Source organism: Haliaeetus albicilla, chromosome 3 (assembly GCF_947461875.1).
Source record: "Haliaeetus albicilla chromosome 3, bHalAlb1.1, whole genome shotgun sequence".
In the NCBI taxonomy this organism is placed as follows: domain Eukaryota; kingdom Metazoa; phylum Chordata; class Aves; order Accipitriformes; family Accipitridae; genus Haliaeetus; species Haliaeetus albicilla.
Window position 1 is genome coordinate 36,968,560 of NC_091485.1, and position 20,169 is coordinate 36,988,728.

The 20,169-nt window shown below is 36.4% G+C and overlaps 1 protein-coding gene across 2 annotated transcripts in view; it reads left to right on the forward strand.

Annotated features, from left to right (window-relative positions):
- RAB2A (RAB2A, member RAS oncogene family) overlaps positions 1 to 20,169 on the forward strand; it is a 45,708-nt gene that overhangs the window by 23,161 nt on the left and 2,378 nt on the right. For both annotated transcript variants that reach the window (XM_069779396.1, XM_069779395.1), the window contains 4 exons: positions 970 to 1,052; positions 2,428 to 2,520; positions 6,212 to 6,323; positions 18,605 to 18,673. In XM_069779396.1, the coding sequence (XP_069635497.1) occupies positions 970 to 1,052; positions 2,428 to 2,520; positions 6,212 to 6,323; positions 18,605 to 18,673 (357 nt within the window). The remainder of the gene's footprint in view (positions 1 to 969; positions 1,053 to 2,427; positions 2,521 to 6,211; positions 6,324 to 18,604; positions 18,674 to 20,169) is intronic.

Genomic DNA, 20,169 nt, shown 5'->3' on the forward strand with positions numbered 1-20,169 from the left:
AAATATTAGAAGTAAATGTTTCTCCTAACAACTGTCAGGTGCTAGATAGCACTTCTGAAAAACATGAGCGTGGGGAGCTCAAGGTCTGCAACTATGAATTTTTATTTTTCAGGGCTGTGTTCTTTTGAGCATGTTGTTTTAAGTGCTGAGATTTTTTACAGAATACTTTTGTGAGAGCTATCTAATTTATGTAGGATCTCTGAAGTTTTTCACCAGTGCATACGAAGATGACTCTTACATCCTGTAGCTGTTTTGACAAGTATTATTTATCAAGTACAGAGGAAATTGATTAACTGTGGAGCAGAATTGTGTAAAATTGAATTCAGGACCATTTTCTGTTTTTTTCATAATAAAATGATTACTGAAAGAATTCCATCTGAAGACTGTTGAAAGCTGGCTGCCGTTTATGATATAACGGATAAAATCTGCATCCTTGGCCTTCCAACAACCTTTACACCAGCAGATGGTGGGCGTAAAGATGTCATTCATCATTTATTTACAATGGGCTTTATTTATTCTAGTGTCAACAGCTGCCCCAGGGAGCGGGTTATTGAATTCAAATGTGAAGCTCTGGGTTATTTGCTTCCTTTCAAATTTGTCTTCAGAGCTTAGTTGCTAGGAGTCCATTCTGTGCTCTAATAATGATTCATGTATTGTGAAGCCATTCAGTAAATTGGGTTGTCAGGGATTGCCAAAAAAGGTTTAGAGGTCTTGTTCCGATTTTTTTTTTTTTTTTTTTTTTTTTTAAAAACAGCACTGTGCTTTAGTTGGTGTCTTCTCCTTATGTGCCTTCTCTTGCTAGTGTTAGAGACTCTGTCCCCAGTTGTGCTCTCTCTGATTTCCACTCCATACTCCTTGTCCCCATCCTCTCAAAAGTAGAATTCTACGATTCTCTCATTCTAAGTTTGTGGTTTTCAGCACCAAAAAGTAAATTTGAGATATGAAATAATGAAACTTTGTCTTCTACAGGCAGGGCAGGAGTCCTTCCGTTCCATTACAAGGTCATACTACAGAGGGGCAGCAGGAGCTTTACTAGTGTATGACATTACAAGGTGAGAATACCAAGGAGGTATAAGTGGATTAATATTATATGTCTTTGTAGAATTGTGCTATGGTATGTAGCAGTATTAAAATGATTAATTTAGTTTGGCTTTTTGTATAGATATTTGTAGTCTAATGTTTTGCTAACTTTCCTTAAATGCTCAAAATCAAGATATAGCCTATGTAACCTATATCCTTCCAATTTCTCTGTATAGTGGTTGAGAAAAAGTATACATAAAGTCTCAGGAAGAATGAAACTATTTTTATAAACTATTTGACCATGAACCTCTGCATTACCTTTATTCAGAAAGATGTTAAAATATTTCATTAATTCCTTTCTAGTGTTTTTATTACCATGAGCTATAATTTTTCTCTAATTATAGCAGATTTTTTTTACTGGAGTGCCATTCTGCAAAGGAGTGAAATAGTAAAACATCAAAGTTTGATTACATAAAAATACCAAGAAACTTCTACCATTGCTGTGTTTATGAGGTTGGGAAAATACAGGTCTTAGTGTTGGGGTTTTTTTAGCAGCTGTTCAGAAGTGACTAAGGTTTTGCTTCTGTATTGAATAAAGTCTCTATACAACTTATCTGCAAAACTGTGGGTACTGTGCCTGGTTTATGAAAACGTTCAGGCTCTAAAATCCTATTAGGGTGTGTGGCTCACTTTGTGGATCTTGGGTCTCATTGCTGAATTAAGCGACAACTTTTACTAGAGATTACCTAGTTGTTTTTCCTTTTGTTCCCTGTTTATTTTTAAATATCAGGAAGCAACATATCCCTTCCATTCGATTTCCAGCAAATGAATCTTTGATTCATAAATAGATGGTTTTACTTTGTGAAATCTTAAACACACTTACAAGCACGTAATTTAATATTTAGTGTACACATTCTATAAAAGCTGTAACATGCCATAGTTGTGTACCTTACTTTAAAAGACTTTGCTGCTAAATTCATTATTCAGTTTATAAACTCGCAGAAAATTGTCATCCATTTTCTGCCTTCAATAGAACAAACATGACTATATGAGTATGTGATTATTTGTACTGTTGTTTGAATTAGTTGAAGCTGCTAGGGACTTTTAAAATTCCGTTCAGCAGACTTTATATATATAAAATTATAGATTCTTACAGCTATAAGAATCCTCTGTACTCTTTGTAGCAAACATGTTTTCAATTACTTTTTAGGCAGAGTTCATTAATGCGCCTTGGTTACTAAATTTTTGTTCTTCTATTCTCCATCTCGCAAAGGGATTACTAGCTTTTATCCCTGGAGCATGTGTACTAATAAATGAGTTGGTTACTCAAGTACAGAAACTGACTAACAGAAGGGAAAGAAATATCTTGAAATACTGCTTTTAATTTTCATTCCCTTCCATACTTAGGAGGGACACTTTCAACCACTTGACGACTTGGTTAGAAGATGCTCGTCAGCATTCCAATTCCAACATGGTTATAATGCTTATTGGAAATAAAAGGTAAAATTTAACCAGTTATGATTTTGTAAGTGGTAAAAATTTATGACTTCTCTGGATTTCAGCTTTTGTGTTTTCTTATTTGTAGGCAGTATGTTAACTTTAAATTACTTCAGCCACTGGACATAGTTCTGTGGTAAATCTAAAACCTTTGCTTCTCTAATTATGCTAATACAATGTGCAGCACATGTGGATCAACTACCTTTTGTTCTGAGTACCTTTTTTAGAAGTAATTTTGTTTTAAAAAGATTGACTGTGAATGCATGAAGTCATGGATTATATGAACTATTTTTCTCGTTACATTTTTTTTTTTTTATACCTGGAATCACCATTTAGAAGCACCTAGATCTCTCCCTTATAAAGAGAATATGACTCCTAATTTTGTGAAGTGCTTTAGTTTTTGGTTAAGAATCACAGCAGAGAAAATGTAATTAAAAAAAAAAAAGCCCATACTACAGGATCCATTTTAAAAATCTTTCTCAAATGTAAAAAGTGCATACCTCAGTGATTATATGAGATGATTCTGAATTCTAAGCCTGTTTCATATTCTGTATGTTTTAGCTGGGATTGGGGGCAGAGAATGCTCTTTCACCATTTCCTGGTGAATTCAGGCTGCTGTTAGACACTAGGTGATGAAAATACAACTAAAAGTTTTGGAAGTGTGTTACCCAAATTGTAAACAACTATTTACTTGGTCTTCTCATCAGCTAGACTGTCCAGAGTTCTAAAATGGTTCCCTATTGATGCTGAGACTTTGATCTCTATTGAAGGTCTTTATAAAAACACATCATTGAATACATTAAGTTTATCTGTAATTTTTCTAGTTCTTGATCCAGTGAACTGTAGCATCATGTCTAGATTTTTTTGCTGGATATAGGATTTTTCCAAATATCAAAAGCATAATTTCAGAATTTAATAACCCTGTAGTTATGGGCCTTTACCTAATTAACCTTAACTTGTCTCCATGCCTCAGCAATTCTTGAAGGTAAAGATGCTAGTTGAAATAATGGTGTGTATGCTTATCCCTTAAAATTTAATGAACAGCCAGATCATTTCTTAGATACTGCTGAGAAACAGCCTTGTGGTAAATAGAGTCTGGTTTTGCTACTCTGGCCTGTTCACATCTTTTCTTCTTCTTCCCACTTCTCCTCCTTTCTGTTTTCCTCCCTCTGCCCCCCACCCTCTACCTCCCCCTGAAAAACATGTTAAGTGTTAAGTAATTGTAAAGCTTGTCCATGTTTTTATACATAATCTGGAAAATTACTCATCATGTTCTTTTTAATTGAGGAATGTGATAAGAATAGTCTTCACAAATGAATATAAAAATGTAATCTATTTTATTAAATGAAGCTTTGGTAAGCCCGTGATGTCCCTGACACACTGTTTTTTATGCTTATGTGAGTAAAAATATGGCACTGAGAGAAACAGTAAAGTTTACTTTAGATAAGTATTACATAAGTTTACATACTTAGTTGACATCTGTAACTATTCCTGATTTTTCTTAGCTGTTAAGCTAAATTTTTATGTCTTGCATTCTGCTGATGCAGACTATACCACATGATTTTATATTATAATATGCTACTTGCAGTTAGCTCAGTAATTCCCAGTTGCAACTACATTTTATTCAAACAATACATATACTTAAATGATGTATTTTAAGTTACAGATTAAGGTGCCACATGAAGTAAAAGTTCTTTAAGAAGCTTTTTAAGGGGGGTTATTTTCAAGCTTCAAAGAGGAGGATGGGAAGAAAACTCCTTCAATTATATTGTATTACCTTGAAAGTGTGTTACAGGAGTTCATATGATAGGGCGTACTACTTAGAGATAGATGGAAGGAAGAACATGTATACTAGCATAATATTTCTGAAGGAATAAATTTTGTTCTTATGAGTCCCAAAAGTGCACTTGATAATACATTTGTAGTACTGACTTATTGCTGGATTTGAAGAGTGTTGAGAATTTAACCTGAAATAATAGTTGTTTTTTTTGAAAACATTACAAATACTAGTGTTAAAACATGACAAATACTGTACTTAATCTTCTTTCCAGAACAAAACATAGCTATATTGATCTAGTAAGACCAAATGCTTCGAATTATTGGAATGGAGAGAGGAAGACAACTGTGGTTAGTAGAAGCAGTTAAAGCTCTTTAAGAATATGTTTAGATATCAGTAGTGAGTTTTGACTGGTTTATCACTGCAGTTTTCGATGTAGCTGCACTATTTCAAGTCAAAATAGTTGTTTATTTCTGTTCTGTTATGGAGATAACACTGTAGTGAATGAAGGTGTTAAATAAGGTATTTTTGAGGGTAGCATGATAGTAGCAAATAAAGACACTGCTCAAGTTCAAACATACAATGTCAGATAGCTATTTCAGGGACATGAGAATGCACACCTTGTTAAGATATCTTAAGCCTGAAGCTGAGATTCTGGGAATGCTTACATATAATGAACATCAACTTTAAAATTGTTTTGAGAAGACATATATTGAATCCTTATCTTCAAATGCTCCGTGTTTAAATGATGTGCTGAATTGTCTTGACCTCTCACTCATCTGAGCTAGCATGTAGTTGTAAAAATAACAAAAACCTGCTTTGCTGCAAAATTGATGCCACAGTGAGTATCTTTTTTTTTTTTTTTTTTTTAAAATACATGTATAATTACAAGGATGGCAGCACTGAAGCCCAGTATGGTACTTTGTACTGGTATTCTTGCTGCAAATTAAACCACTGTATTTGCACGCTGTTTAGTTTAAAAATGCGTATTGGAGAAGATCTTTTTACATGCTCAACTTAAATGAAACTTTATTTAAATATATATGTCATTATTTATGTGTAAATGTAGCATTGTTATTGCTCAAGATCTAATATACTTAGAAAGAAGGACAAACTGTGTGCTCCTTGTTCCTAAAGAAGCTTTAAAAAGGAAGAGTGAAATACTTACATGTCTATATGACTTACAGAAGGAGATTTGTCTTTAGTTGTCCAGTCCAAGAGGGGTTTTTTTCTGTTCTTTTGTGTAATATTTAACTTTCATCTAAACTGCTTGGAAAGCAGGAAACAAGAAACTGTGTGACAGTCACTTCAAATTCTTCTGCTGTTAGAGGGCCAGGCCTGGAGTTTCAAAACCTAAATGCTAGCTTGGGAGAGAACAGCTAATGTAGTTCAAAATAACTTATTTTTTCTTTTAATTTTTTTTTAATCAAAACAGAAATTGACTGTATGAAGTTTTGTTACTGAATAGAAAAAATGAACTTTATTTTTAAAATTATTTTTAATATCATTAAGAAGTCATTTATAAAACTCCCTTATCAGTTCAGATTTACAGTGTGGATTGGTAGATAACATTATACTAGAAAAGAGTCATATTTACCTAAAATGACAATGTCTAAAGTTAGCATTCAAGGAATAGCTAGATAAATATACACGCATTGTGTTGAAAGCCATTTCATGAAGTCTTTGATAAGATCTGTGTCAGCTAGGATTGATAGCTCAAGCAAGTGTGATGTCTGTGGCTATTCCATATACCTTAAGTGCAAGGCTTAGAATAATTCTACTTTAGGTAAGGGCTTGAATAGATTTACATATGTACATAAGTTCTAATGGGGGCTCTTGGCCTATAAGTGTGTCTTTGAAGAATATTTACATGGACAGGTTAGATCATGCAACTAACTTATGTTTTTTCCATCTTAGTGATTTAGAATCTAGACGAGAAGTCAAGAAAGAGGAAGGTGAAGCATTTGCACGAGAGCATGGACTTATCTTCATGGAGACATCTGCCAAAACTGCTTCCAATGTAGAGGAGGTAACTTGAACCCTGAACACTGATTTCTGAACGCTGATATTTGAGTAACACTGGTATTTTAGTAAAAGAGTTGTTTTGAATTGCACTTTGTTATTTGGACAGATACTATGCCTCTAGGTTTTGGATTCCTTAATTTAACTTAACTGCTCTTTAATTTATATTATGAGAAAGATAGTTTCTATGTTGTATCTCTTTGCATAGCACTAATCATATTGTTGAGACTCTAGTAATTAATATACTTGTTTTGGTGGTGTTGTTTTTTTTTTTTTTTAATATTTGATCAGAGAAATGGGTACTTCTGTCTGTCCTGAAATCTAAAGGAAGAGTAGAATAGATTTGCTAGTCCAAAGCAAGCCAAGCGGTTGGTATCCTTGGCAGATGTTAATCTAACCTGTTCTAAAGACCTCTAATATTGCACAGGCTCTTCAGAACAATCTATTGCAGTGCTTTGGTATTTGTATTGTTGTCAACTTTCCCCTCTGCTACACAGCAGGAATCTTTTTTGCTGCAGTTCACGCACACAATTTCTTTTTCTAGTTCCTCTAGAACTGCTGAAGAGGTCATTATCTTGGTTGCTGTAGTCTGCTATGTATTTGAATAAGTTTTTCAGTCTTTGCTACTTTAAAGAATTTACGTCTTTTGAAGTTTTGCTTATAGTTCATACTTCTGGACATATGTGAGTTCTTGCATATCTCACCTTGATTTACTGCATGCCTTTCTTGAAGGGTGGTTGTGGTGGGTTGACCTCAGCCAGCAAGTAAGTGCTCATCCAGTTGCTTGCTCACTCTCTCTCCCTGTCCAGTAGGATAGGGGAAAGAACCAGAAGAGCCAAAGCGAGAAAAACTCAGAGGTTGAGATAAAGAGTTTAATAAATGAAGGAAAGAGGTGGGGGGAAGAAGTGATGGCAAGGCAGGCAGTCACAACTTCCCACAAACAGATTGATTCCCAGCCAGTCTCTGAGCAACACCTGCTTTGGAAAGACTACCCTTTCGTTTTTATGGTTGAGCATGATGTCACATAATATGAAGTATCCCTTAGGCCAATTCTGGTCAGCTGTCCTGGCTGTGTCTGCCCCTGCACCCCCAGGATGTTGCCTACCCTAAGCCTAATCGCTGTGGGAGGCAGAGTAAGAAACAGAAAACCTTGACACTGCACATGCACTGCTCAGCTGTAGCTAAAACATTTGTGTATTATCGACACTGTTTTAGTCACAAATCCAAAACACAGCACCAAACAGGCTGCTGTAAAGAAAACTAACTCCATCCTAGCTAGAGACAGTACAGCGGTGGACAAAGAGCTCCATCTGAGATACTAGTGCTATGTAAAGCAGAAAGATTGTTTTGCATGTCTTTCAGGCCCATACTCAGTTCATACATCCCCACTTACTAACCTTTTTTTATAATAGCATGACATAGTTCAGCTTCTCATACTGCCCTTACTTGTTTCCCAAAATTGTCCTAAATGCAAAATGGTGGACAACCGATGAGGTATTCTTTTAGTGGTAAAGCCTTCTAGTTTTGAAATATTTAGTATTTTTTTAAAAGTTATAGTAAGAGTAACAAACAGCTTTCATTTACTTCATTCTGGTTTGTTAGTACCTGATTCTAACATTAGCACCTCTCTCCATGTCAAAAAATACATGCTAGTGAATGAGTTGTCCAGTACCTAATGCATCTCTGATTATCAGGTGGATAATGAGCATAAAGTTCTTTGTAAAAAAAAGTTCAAATAGATTCCTCTCCTTCTGATGATACAAGTGAGTAATTGCGTGCGTGTACTAACTTTCTAATTCTGATCGAAAAGCTTTAGGATATAATCCTTTTTAGTGACAAACAAATGCATTCCTTAAAAGGTGTTCTTATTCAACACTAAAAGAGGTGGCATGATCTAGAATAGTTACAGCTGAAGGAGCAAAATCTTAATCTTTGAGCCAGTACAAATAAGTGAGGAGAAATAGTAGGCACGGTAGGTGAAAAGGTAGCACTTCGTGGACAAAAGAGACCATTTTCATTTTAATGCTGATTCTGGACTGTTCAGTATCAAAAAAATAGAAGGGAAAAAGGAAGGAAATCATGTGGAATGGGCAACATTTGAGGAAAGAACACGGAGTATGCAAAATGGAGGCAAATCTAGCAAGACTTCAGTACTTGACTTCAGGACTGGAAAGAAATTATAGTTTTGTGACTTGCTGAGGATGTAGAAACTAAACAGGAAGAACAACATTTGAGGTAATTCAGCTAAAATTAGATTAAATTTTAAGCAGAAGGTATCTGTGGCCCTGTGTCTACAAATGCCATCTTATGTGGTGGCAATGGGGAGAATGTTTTTAGTGGCTTATTTGGGAAACTAGGGGCTAAGAAAGTAATACTGTTGAATTTTTGCATTGATGGAAGTACACTGGATCTAAAAAGCTGGACATTGCAAGTCTCTGAATCTGCATCTGGATTGTTAGATGTTTTCAAGTGCATTTGTGTTAAGTGTTGAAGCACACACTTTATTCTACTTGCTTAGGTTTCAGATAAATTGTCAAAATACTTTTTATGCATTTAATTTGAGCCTTAGACTGCTCATCTTTTCCAAAAGTACTAGACTTTTTAGATAGAACTACTGGGGTCAAAGGGGCGCTCTCTAATTGTATGGTGGTTATCGGGGGATGAGAGAAAAAAAAGCTAGGGGGTTTGGGGGGGGGGGGGGGAGGAATATCCCCTTAATTACTCAACAGCATTTTTAATCCATGCTTATAAATCACTGAAGACTATAGTGTATCATGCATGGGTTATGTAGTTAACCCTTACAGTGCCAGGATACCTGTAGAAATCTTTGAACATGTCTGTATAAGATACAGCATCAGCCGTGTTGAAAGAGCAGGCTGTTTTACTTGAGAGAAGGACATAGCTCCAGAGCCAAATGGTAGATATAGATTCTGACTAGCTAGCAGCAAAGACTTACGCAAACAAAAGTTTATGTGATGATAGTTTCAGAAATATTTAAGAACTATGTGCATGTATTAGGCCTCTGTTCTTTTCTCTACTCTGTATTTAGCAGTCTTGTAGAATGATAAAACTAATGTTTAAGATTAATTTTTACTTCAGTTGTCAGCTGTCTGTCCTTCTTACCCATCAGTAGGAAATATTCCTCAAAAAGCGTGCTTTGGAGAAAGACAGTATTACTGTAAGGCACATGCATGTGTACATACAGAAATGCATAGATATAACAGGCTAGAACATTCCCAGAAAACAACTGGTGTCTTGTTTACCCTTTCCTTTGCCAAAAGAGGGATTTTACCATACTGAGATCATGTAGTTGACTAATAAAGCCTTGGCCTGCTGCATTTGTGCCTGTGTTGTGTTGCTTAGTGGTTGCTATTCAAAGCAAAGTAGTAATGGAAGCTTATTTCTGGCTATTAAAGGAAGTAATGTAAGTGTGATTGCCAGGAAAAGTGACAATAAAGAAGCTACACAGTATCCAGTAGCAGGACTTAAACTATTCTTCCACCCATTTAAGAGAACTAGTTAGATCCAACTTTGAGGTATCTGTCCAAAGTAGAATTAGGAAGAATATCCATTTTTCCTGTCCAAACATGTTCTGCAGTTTAAATGTTGGGGAGTTTTTTCCTCATTATAAAGCTGGTTTTCAAACTTTGCTTTCTGAATCTGAGGCAAAAGTACTCACGGCAAAAGAACCAAGACCGTTAAGGGTTTAGAAATAAACATCTTGCATTGTTCACGGAAGCCCTTCCTGAAATCATTTGAATCCTGTAGTCCTCTGTAGCCTACCTCCATATGTGGAAGCAGTCTATCTCATAAATATACATGGCTGCTCAAAATACTAGTTGCCAGAATTTTGTTTGTTAAAATAAACAAAAATGCTTTAATGCATGTTTTTAGAGTAGAAAATGGGGTAAACTCATCCTCTTTAGTTCTGTAGGACAGCTGCTTATATCAGTAATTTCCGAAGCAGTAAGGGAAGCTTCCCAGGCAGCTCTAAAAATCTTCTGAGGTAATTCTTCATGGAGTCTTAAATTATTATTTTTTTTCTGAACGGCTCACACTGCGTTTTCAAGTCTTTTTAGTTTATAGAAGATAGATTAATTCTTATATATCTTTTGATTGACATCAGTAAGTCTGACCACTGTATAGCTTGCATCCTACAGGTGTAAAGAAACTCCATAGTGAGTGCTTTTTACCCATTTTAATTATTCTTGAGACACTGTTAGCTATACAGGTTACTGTATTGTTCTCAGTCCCACACAGGTAGTGGGTTATCTAACCACATTCCACATGTTCTGAACAGCTACTTTGGTAGGGGCATTGCCTTGCATGTTGTCAAGTTTGTCCTATTACCTTAGGAAGCTTAGGCGATTACCACATGAGCATTTCTACAGCATCTGGTTCAAGATCTGACATGCATTTCTTAATTTAATATTGTCCCTAGTCTGTGTCCAGACTAATACCTGACCCTGCAGCAACTGGGCTAGTAACTGTGTGGCTCTTGTATGCTGAATTCTTATCACTGGGGAATTCAGGAGGGGCAATGTGGCAGTACAAGCTGGTGGTGCTACCTAAGTTAACAGACAGATCTGCATCATAAAGCACAAGCAGATAGCCATAAAAGTCTTGCAGTCCTAGTCATAGACATTCAGTATACAGACTACTTGCATTTCATGCAAATATAATACTGAAACACAGCAGCACATGGGTGTGTGTCTCCTGTGTTGTACTAGAAACAGTTAAATAGCCAGAGGAGACTTTTTATCCTAATGGATTTTTTTATTTCTAGTTGAAAATACACATTTCTCTGTGTGAAGCATGACAAGACAAGCCTATAGACTTTGTTTTGATCAATTTGACATTGTTTCCAACCCAACTTTATCTTGCCTTGTGTCATAAATGGCTGTTGTAGATATTTGCAAGCTAATGGTGGAGTCTTTAGCAGTTTCTTTATATGAACAAATCAGCTTCTGTCATTGATGTCATTTAAGCTGTTTCCCTTGTTTAAACCTGATTTCCACAACTATGTAATGCCTTAGTCAATCTGTAGCTGTAGCAGTACATTGACCTGTTCACTGCTTGGGTCTTAAGGCAGTTTAAAAAAGTTCATTGTGTTCTTCAGGATTATGTCTCGTAGCCTACATCTTGGATAGAAATGTTTAGCAGTGGAGAATATCCTGTTAGCTGTTTATCTTGTGCAGGAATGTTTATACCCTGTTTGCACAATAGGTAATTGATAGTTGGGAGTGGGAAGTGGATGTAGGCTCTTCCTTTCTAGTTTCTGTGGAGTCTTCTAAGAATTCAGTGTGGCCACAGAGTTGAATCATCCTGTGTTATACAGAATGGGATTGGGTGAGAAGAGTTTCTGAACCATTGGGAGGATAGAAGGATTACCAGGGGGGCAGGGGTTAAGCACAGGATTATAATTTGACTGCAGTGCAAGGTCAGTTATACTAGTCTCTTCAGCAGTTATCATAATTATTTAAACAAGGTTTTTTGTTGTTGTTGATTTCCTTTTAGCCTCTGTCTAAAGCTATCAAGGTAGCCAGCTATCAAAATGTAACTGAACTTTTGTGCTTTTTCTCCTCCATGATTTCTAAGCTGTAGCACTAGTGCATTTCTTTCTTTACAATTCCATTTAAAAAAAATAAATCTTGACTATGTTTTATAGATGTTCAGTAATGTACACTCTGAGCATGGCTGTTGGCTTTCTCCCAGTGGAATGTGTAGTTAAATTCGACCTGAAATATTGGACTTGTTTTTAGTTCATGGTGAAAGGAATCTAGTGTTAACTTTTAGAATTTTGGTTATCATATCTGTTCTACTTTCTTGAATTGTGGATGGGGGATGTGCACTCTCAAGTACTGTTTGCAGAATTCAGTGTCACATGGGGGGGGGGGGTTGAAGAAAACACCATGATGCCTATGAGTAGGCTTTTCACTTGTATACACGTAAGTCTGAGGTCCCAACTCCAAGCATGTTTGCACTTGTTTTAATCATAACATCAGTTACTTTCCAACCTTGCATTAAAATTGCATGTAATATTTAAGAATGTTTTTCTCTCATTTGCAAGATACATTAACAATTTTATCATATTGCTTTTTCATTGGTAGTGCAACAACAGTATATGACTGTCAATTGTAGTCTTACCTGAAACATTCAGTTTGGAGCTTGCAGAGTGCTTTCTGCTTGGGTGGTGTCTAACACTTTTAGAGACAGAATAGAATCACCTGTGTGAACTCAGGGTGACCTGGCAGTCTTCTACAGCCCCCAGTACTTATCTTTGTGTCTCTGGAATATCATTTGTTTGAATCCATTTACATGCACTAATTCTTAAGAAGTAAAGATACGTAGCTGTATTTGGGAAGCTGGAATAACTTCGTGCATTCTTCTTGCACTCTAGGCTGCTACTTTTAATATGATTAATATGATCAACCTTAAGCAAAAGAGTTTTCTGGGTACTAAAACCAGTACTAGGACACCATCACTGTTCAGAAGCTGATCTCGCTTGAGTGGTACTAGTGTATCACTGGCTCCTGGTGTGGGAGCTGGTTTTAGTAAGTTGTTTCCCATATGGAGGGGATTATATAGCCCTATGCCAAGCTTTCATCTTGAGATTTTTTTCTGTGTTACTCCAAGTTCTCTGCACATAATGTAATAATGGATTCATTATTTAGGAATAAATCTGAGTAGACTAATGGTTTTGACTGAGCAATGGAGCACTTCTGCTACATGTAGCTGGTTGGTCATTGAATGGTTTTGTTTCAGTTGTAACTTAATTTTCTCTTCAGGCAGCTTCTTTCATACTTTTGCTTAAATGGATAAAGAATATTCAAAACCCCTGTAGCTTCAACAGCAGTACTACTTGGTCATGTATAAGGGAATGAAGATGGCCTTTGTAATATTCTGAAGGGTAAAAATGAAAATCTTATGGAAAGATGAAATTCTTAGGAGCTTCTAAATTTGAAATGGTTTTTAGAAGTGTTTTTTATTTCCCCTCCACACCCTCCCTTAACACAGCTAATTGCTGGTAAACAAACAGTTGTTTGACCTGATAATATAGTTAGCAAGGATTTATTAATAAAAGTTGAAAATCCTAGGATGTTAATAGTTTTCATAGTAAGGTAAAGTGACACACAAGATGTAATCTGACTAGAAGTTGCAAAAGAGCAGGATTTCTAGTTCATGAGAGTCTTTAAAAAAACCCGAACAGTTAGGTTTATCTTCACTTGTATCCAAACCAGTATTCCTTCAAGTTCCTTGAAATCAAAGTTTTGTGACCTTTTAGCTGTGTGAAGCCGGCACTTCAGCCAGTTTTTCCCATGAGAAAATAGAGAGGTGAAGCTCATGTCAGTTCAGCTGTGAGAGAGAGAAGGGGCAGGACACCTGGCTCCAGTGAAGATTCACAGCTCTTACCTGCTTACGGCAAACCCTTGGACTGTGCCCCAGCTGTGCAGTAAGGAACACTGGCTCTGCCACCATTCTTGGGGTTTCTGGGCATCCCAAGGTATAATCCAAATAAAAAGTCTTGAGTTAATCAAGGGTTTCAGGCTTCATAGAAGAGCATGAAAAGTATGATAAGGCCGCCTGCCTGCCTGAGCTGTAGATTCTGCTGGAGAGATGGATTCTTAGTTCTGGGGTTTTTATCTTGTTTTTTCCTCAGGTGCTCTGTCCTTTGTAACTGTTCAACATCAGCTGCAGGACTTTCAAGACACTTCAAGCTCTAGTAATGTGCATCTTCCCAGTAAGTTTGTCAGAAAGATTGCACTTCAATGGCTACATATAAACAAGTTGCTGTCAAGGTCTGTTTTGTGTCTGTGCACCTTAACTTCAAAACTAAGGCTACAAATGTGTTGGGGTGCTTTTTGGATTGTAAGTTCATTATACAGCACTTTACTACTGCTTGATAATTAGCACCTCTGTAGTCCCTTTAGTGTCCTAGGCTTCTTTCTGAAGGATCATTCAGTTGTAAAAAGTATTGTCTTACTGTGCATAAAACGGCTGCTCAGAGCTTTGAGATCTCACTCCATTAAGTGGCCATCTAGCACCACTTACACACCGGGATGGTGAATGCTCTAGGGGTAAAATCCATTTGGATCCATATTGTTACTGTTTCCAAATGCATTCTTTAATACTATAGTACTCTTAACTACATTGTATCTTACAGCTAAAAGATAAGATAGGAAGTTGGGAAGGTGGAGGAAATCCTAGGTGTTGGCTGACCACAGAGGTGAGGGTCATGCTTTAGAATTTGTGAGATATTTAACCTTTAAGCATTCCTCATTTAATTGTAAGAAAGCATCCAGAAATAATGACTGCCGAATTTGTATTTCAAAGTACTAAAGTTAACTTTAATATTGCCACCAGAGGGCAGCATGTTACATGAGCTGGCAATGCAGAACCTGATCTACTCTGATTTTAAGCACAGATGAACTTGTAAAATCTGAGTTTTTAAAAGTATCAGTGATTCGTTTACAAGTTTTTCCTGTTATGTTCAGCTTGTAGCTCAGTCCTCAAATACTTGTCATGGCATTAGCTTTCTAAGAAAGAGAAGTGACATTCTTGACATCTGCCAAGTGAAAACTAAATGTAGCTGTTCTAGAACTTGCATTCTGGTGCCCTTAGCTTATTATTGCTCTTGCATACAAATTCCATAAGACAGAGGTATCAAGACCTTATTCCCTTACTTCTTGTGGCTTTTTTACCAGTTATAGAATTCATTCTTCCTGGTTTTGTCTCAAGGGTAGTAAACCTACATTACTTGTTTACTTTGTGTGATAAAATGGATGTTGAAGTTGATTTAATTCTATGTTCAGTGTTTTTAGGATTAATTTATCTTAAATGTAGCATCTGTACTGTTTGGTAGTTCGGGTTTTGTGTTGTTTGGGGTTTTTTTTTTTTTGAGGTGAGCATTGTGAGACTTGACTTCTTGATTCCCATGTAGCAGTATGATCTATGGAACTCCTTATACAAATCATCTAAAGTTATTATACTGGTATATTGTGACTCAAAAACCTCCTTTGTTAGCTTAGCAGTAGGTGCAGGTGTGACACGACAGGCAGATCACATCTTACAAGACTTACTTTCCCACTTGTACAGTAATGTAGTTTTCCTCAGCGGGGTATTACTGTTATTTAAGAACCTAGTTATAATGTGAACACAATTGAAAAACATGTTCTGTTAAAACAAATCACTGAGTAACTTGTATACAACCTTTTTTTTTTTTAATGCTGTGGTGCAGATACATTTGGTAGTCTCATGCATAAAAGCATTAGTAATTTGTGATTTAGAAAGATGAAAACAAAGAGTTAAACACTAAATGTAGACATTTTCCTGAAGTTACATTGTTTTCTTTAATTTTCCTGAAATGTAGTCTAGAATTTTCATATTTGGAAGTCTAACGTACTGGAGTCTCTCTTTCCCTTTTATGAGTAATGGAGGTGCTGTGTACTAGGGCCTTGCCATTTTTCAGGTGACTGAGTATAAATCCAGATTGAATCTGGTACTGCCTCTCCTAGGCTAGTGAAAATAAACCTGGACTTGAGCTGATTTGGGGTGGAAGTGCTCGACTATCTTTGTATAGTGTTTTAGTAACAGCAGCATTATGGGAATGTGCAGTGTAACTGCAGTAGGCTTGGTAGGCAGCCAGCTGAGTCCATGTGGGCTTACTGGTCGAGGTCTTGTGTTGTGTGGAAGTGGCTAAACTGCACCTGGATCCAAGTTGGCGTGTGAAGTGCTACAGCTGTGTTCTTCTAGTCCCCTGCACATGGTCTAATAAATCCAAACTGGATTTGAGGGGAAACTGCTCTGTCTTCCTGCATCCATAGCTCAGTTAATCTGCAAATAGGATAAACTTCCCATAAATAATTGAGAATTTATAGTATACTGCATGTTCCAGATAAGAGTTAGAACATGCAGTATTAAAAGAGATTTTTAGAAGTCAATTATACCGAGTTCACCTTCTTGTCCTTGCTAATTGGGGCACCAGCATGCAATGCCAAAATCTGATATGATATTCTTAGTGAGACTGCTGTTTTCAGTAAAGTTCTCAGGTGGTTATTTTGAGTCCGTTTATGCTTTGAAGTGTAAGCTGACTTAAAATACATGGATGCAAGAAACAAATGGAAGTCTCAAGGGATGCAAGTCTCTCTTCATGGCTGATTAGTAGTAATTTTTCAGAATCCATACCAACTGAAGAAAACATGAGATAGACTTATGTGCTATATTCTTGTCCAACCATTGTTTTCAAATAGAAATTATTTCTATGTGACCCAGTGCAGCCTGGCATTTTGCCATGCAGAAGACAACTGAAATGATAAAACTGAGAGGAATGGAATATTTGGATTTTTCAGATCAGTGGTTTCTTAGGCAATATTTTTAATATTAAAATAGACTGTACTGAACTCAGTATGCTTTTTTGCTTCATGCAGTACATGTGTAATAACTATGTTGAAGGTGGGGGGGAGATTGAGTGTTCTTAAATCACACTATGTTTTCCAGTGCATTTTACTATTTTTTTGTGAGGATAGGTGCATTCCTGCAGTGATCTGTTCTTGAGTGTAGCATCCAGAAGATTTTATACTCAGTTGTGTTAATTTGGAGTTTGTAGTCTGAAATTCTAGTTTTGTTGGTCTAAAGTAATTTTTATAGATCTAATAGAATTAATTTAATGAGAATTACAAGACCCTAGGCGTAGTTAGCCAACATCGTCTAGAATTGTTAGAAGTGCCAATTGTTAAGTGCTTGTTTACATGAAGTTATCATAACACATTTTTAAGACTTCCAGTTCTGTTTAATGTCCTGCTAGAGTAGAAGCAAGCAAGTATCCTCACAGATTCCAGCTGTGTGAATTTCCAAAGTTTTTGACTTACATTTTTCAATAGGCCCATGTATGAAGCTATTACAATAATTATTGTGTTATCAGAAACCAAGATAAATTTGAATTATTTTTCTTACGTTGAAACCTTCAATTTCTGAGGAATTTGAATCAATTCGTAGTTGGCCGAAAGCCAATTTTTCTCCTCAATTCTAACGTGTGTTTGAAAAACGAACTCACTTCCTAAGTGCCTTGTGAATCTGCAATGATTAATTCTTCTCATTATTTTGCTGCAAATTCTCATGACCCTCTGTGATGATTCGATCACCCACTTAGAGTTTATGCATATTCATATCTTTCCGCTCCTGCTGCAGTCGTTCAAGTCTCCTTCACTGGCTGTGGTGTGTGCTTGGTGCAGTAATTGAGCTGCAGTAGATTGATTACTCTGGGGAGCTGTAAGGCCTTTAAAGGTGAAAACATATCAGTCCTGTTAATTAGGAAACAAAGCTCTGGTGGCAAGTTCAGCAGTCAAATGCTTCCAGTGTAGAAATGAGGAAAGGTATGATTTGTTCCTCTCCATGAACCCTGTTTACTTTTTTATATTTGAATTAGATCTGTATTTGCTGTAATAGGCTTGTGCAGGAGATAGTATATCTTGTATGATTGCATGGTGTTGGTATTTTAAAACAAAAAGAACTATATGTTTGGTATTGATTATAATTATTAGCTGCTGTTAATCACCTCTTAAATTATACATTATTTTAGGCATTACTTAACCTATAAAGTTAAATAAGAGATGAAGAATGGAATCGTTGATTGTAAACTTCAACCAAAAACATTTATATCATTCACTTTTTCAGACCTGAATGTCAAAGTCTTTTCTCTGAATTAAAACAATAGATTTTCCGAAATCATAATAAAACCTGGGGCTTCACCTTTCTACTATTAAGATGTCTATTGCCTATCATGTGCAAGATTTAATTAAAGAGAATACGTTCTTAAAATTAGGTGAATATTAAATGATAGCATAAGGTTTCATCCCGCAGACAGCATCCTTACATCATCATTTTAAGTACCCCGTGGTTTTATGTTGCTAAGCTCTCTAATCTAGAGTGGCCTATTACAGAGATATTAAGGGTAGGGGAAACCATCTGCCACACAATCTATCCATAAGGGTCAGAAATAAATAATTTAAAAGTAATTTATATATCTTAAAAACCACTTTTACCCTGTAATTACTGGACAACAGATTGTAGAATACAGATGTTATGAAAATGCCACTGTTTTTGTAAACAGCATGTGATCCATTGCTACTTCAGGGTAGGTATAGGATGCTGTTGTCATACCTGTTCCTGCTGAGGTCAGGAAGAAAAGTCTTGCTGAAACAACTGCACATGAGATTGGATGCAATTAGTGCATCTTATACCAAAGGATATCGCATTCATTGTGTTCGTGGGTTTTTTCCTCTATTTTAGGCATTTATTAACACCGCAAAGGAGATCTACGAGAAAATCCAGGAAGGAGTTTTTGACATTAATAATGAGGTAACTTTTAGTACTCTGAACACATTTTGTTTGTTAAATGTACAAAATTCACCTTCCCCAGAAGGCTGGACAGTAAAATATTTGTCTGTTCCATTTGGATATAGAATTGTCTGCCATTGTGATAAAAATGGATTAAAATAAGTGACCCTATCCATCCATGAAGCATCGCAAAATAATATAAATCCCCAAAAGAGAAGAAAATCCACTTTCATCCACTTCTCCATATGGTGTCATCTGTTTTCAAAGATAATTTTCCACTATGTAAATGGGGGACCATGTTGATATGCCAGATGCACTCCATGAGCTGTCCAGTGTAGGGGAGGGATTGCTTTGAGAGTTACATAAAAGACTTTTGAAATGTTCCTGGTTTAGGTGGCTGGGTTCTGTAGGGAATAAAAGATTAGCCATTTTGCCTATGCACATTACTGAAATTACAGATTATTGGGGCCTGTCTCTTTGCTTGTTTGGGGTGGGGGTGGGGAGGTGGAGCAGGGAGCACTTTTGTAATGCAAGAGCCTAGAAAGACCTATAATGTGTCTCTTGAATTTTGAAATTATTATGCTGTCAAAAATCTGGAGCAGTTAGGAGAGGTTCATGGCTGTAGAAAAAGCAGATTCAAATTGAGTGGTAGTAAATAGAAATATTAGGATTTAAATTTGACAATGTGAAGTGGTCAGTCCTTTCTGATGCCCAAGGTTGTTTTTACCCTGCATGTCCCTAAATATCATTGCTGAGGTGCTTAGTGAAACTACATGTGAATATCTGCACCGCCACTATCTGTTCTGTTCTGTGAATAGGTGCATTCTCTGTTTGGGACTGTCTGATGCTTCTCTTAAGTGTGATAGTCCTTGCAGAATTGTTCAAAGAGTCATGAGGGAATTGGCAGGACTCAATTAAATAGCTTCACCTCCTTCTGCTTAATATGTTTCAATATGAAGAAATTTAGACTATTAAAAATATTGCTTTTATGACTCTAGAGAGGAAAGAATGAGAACCTCCAGTAGTATGCAAAGTATTTGCATTAGGAAACTTGTAGCTGAATAAGACTTGAATAGTAATCTTTCAAAGACACTAATTCTGACTGGAAAAATGTATGTGTGTATATATGGTGTTTTGGTGAGACACTTTTTATATTCAGTTTAGTGATGAAAAGTTTTAAATTTTCTTTAACATTTTTCCTAAAGAAATTGTACTCAGTAGTGCAATATAAATTGGACAGTAATCAGAGTGTCTGAAAAAGCATGCTCATTGTATCTGTCGAGTTTCATATAGTAGCTGACTGCTTTACTGTGCCTTATGGAGCTTTGATTGCAATATGCTGTCAAGAGCCAACAGTCCATGCTATTTATTTGGCTTTATGCCAAGTCTGGCTCCTTGATTCCTCAAGAAGTTGCTATCAGCCCAGAGGGGGCAAAACCAATGAGCCATAGGGCATGCTTTTTATTAAAGAGGAGTCAAAGAGCGAAAAGAAACCACATCAGCTGCTGTCAATACTG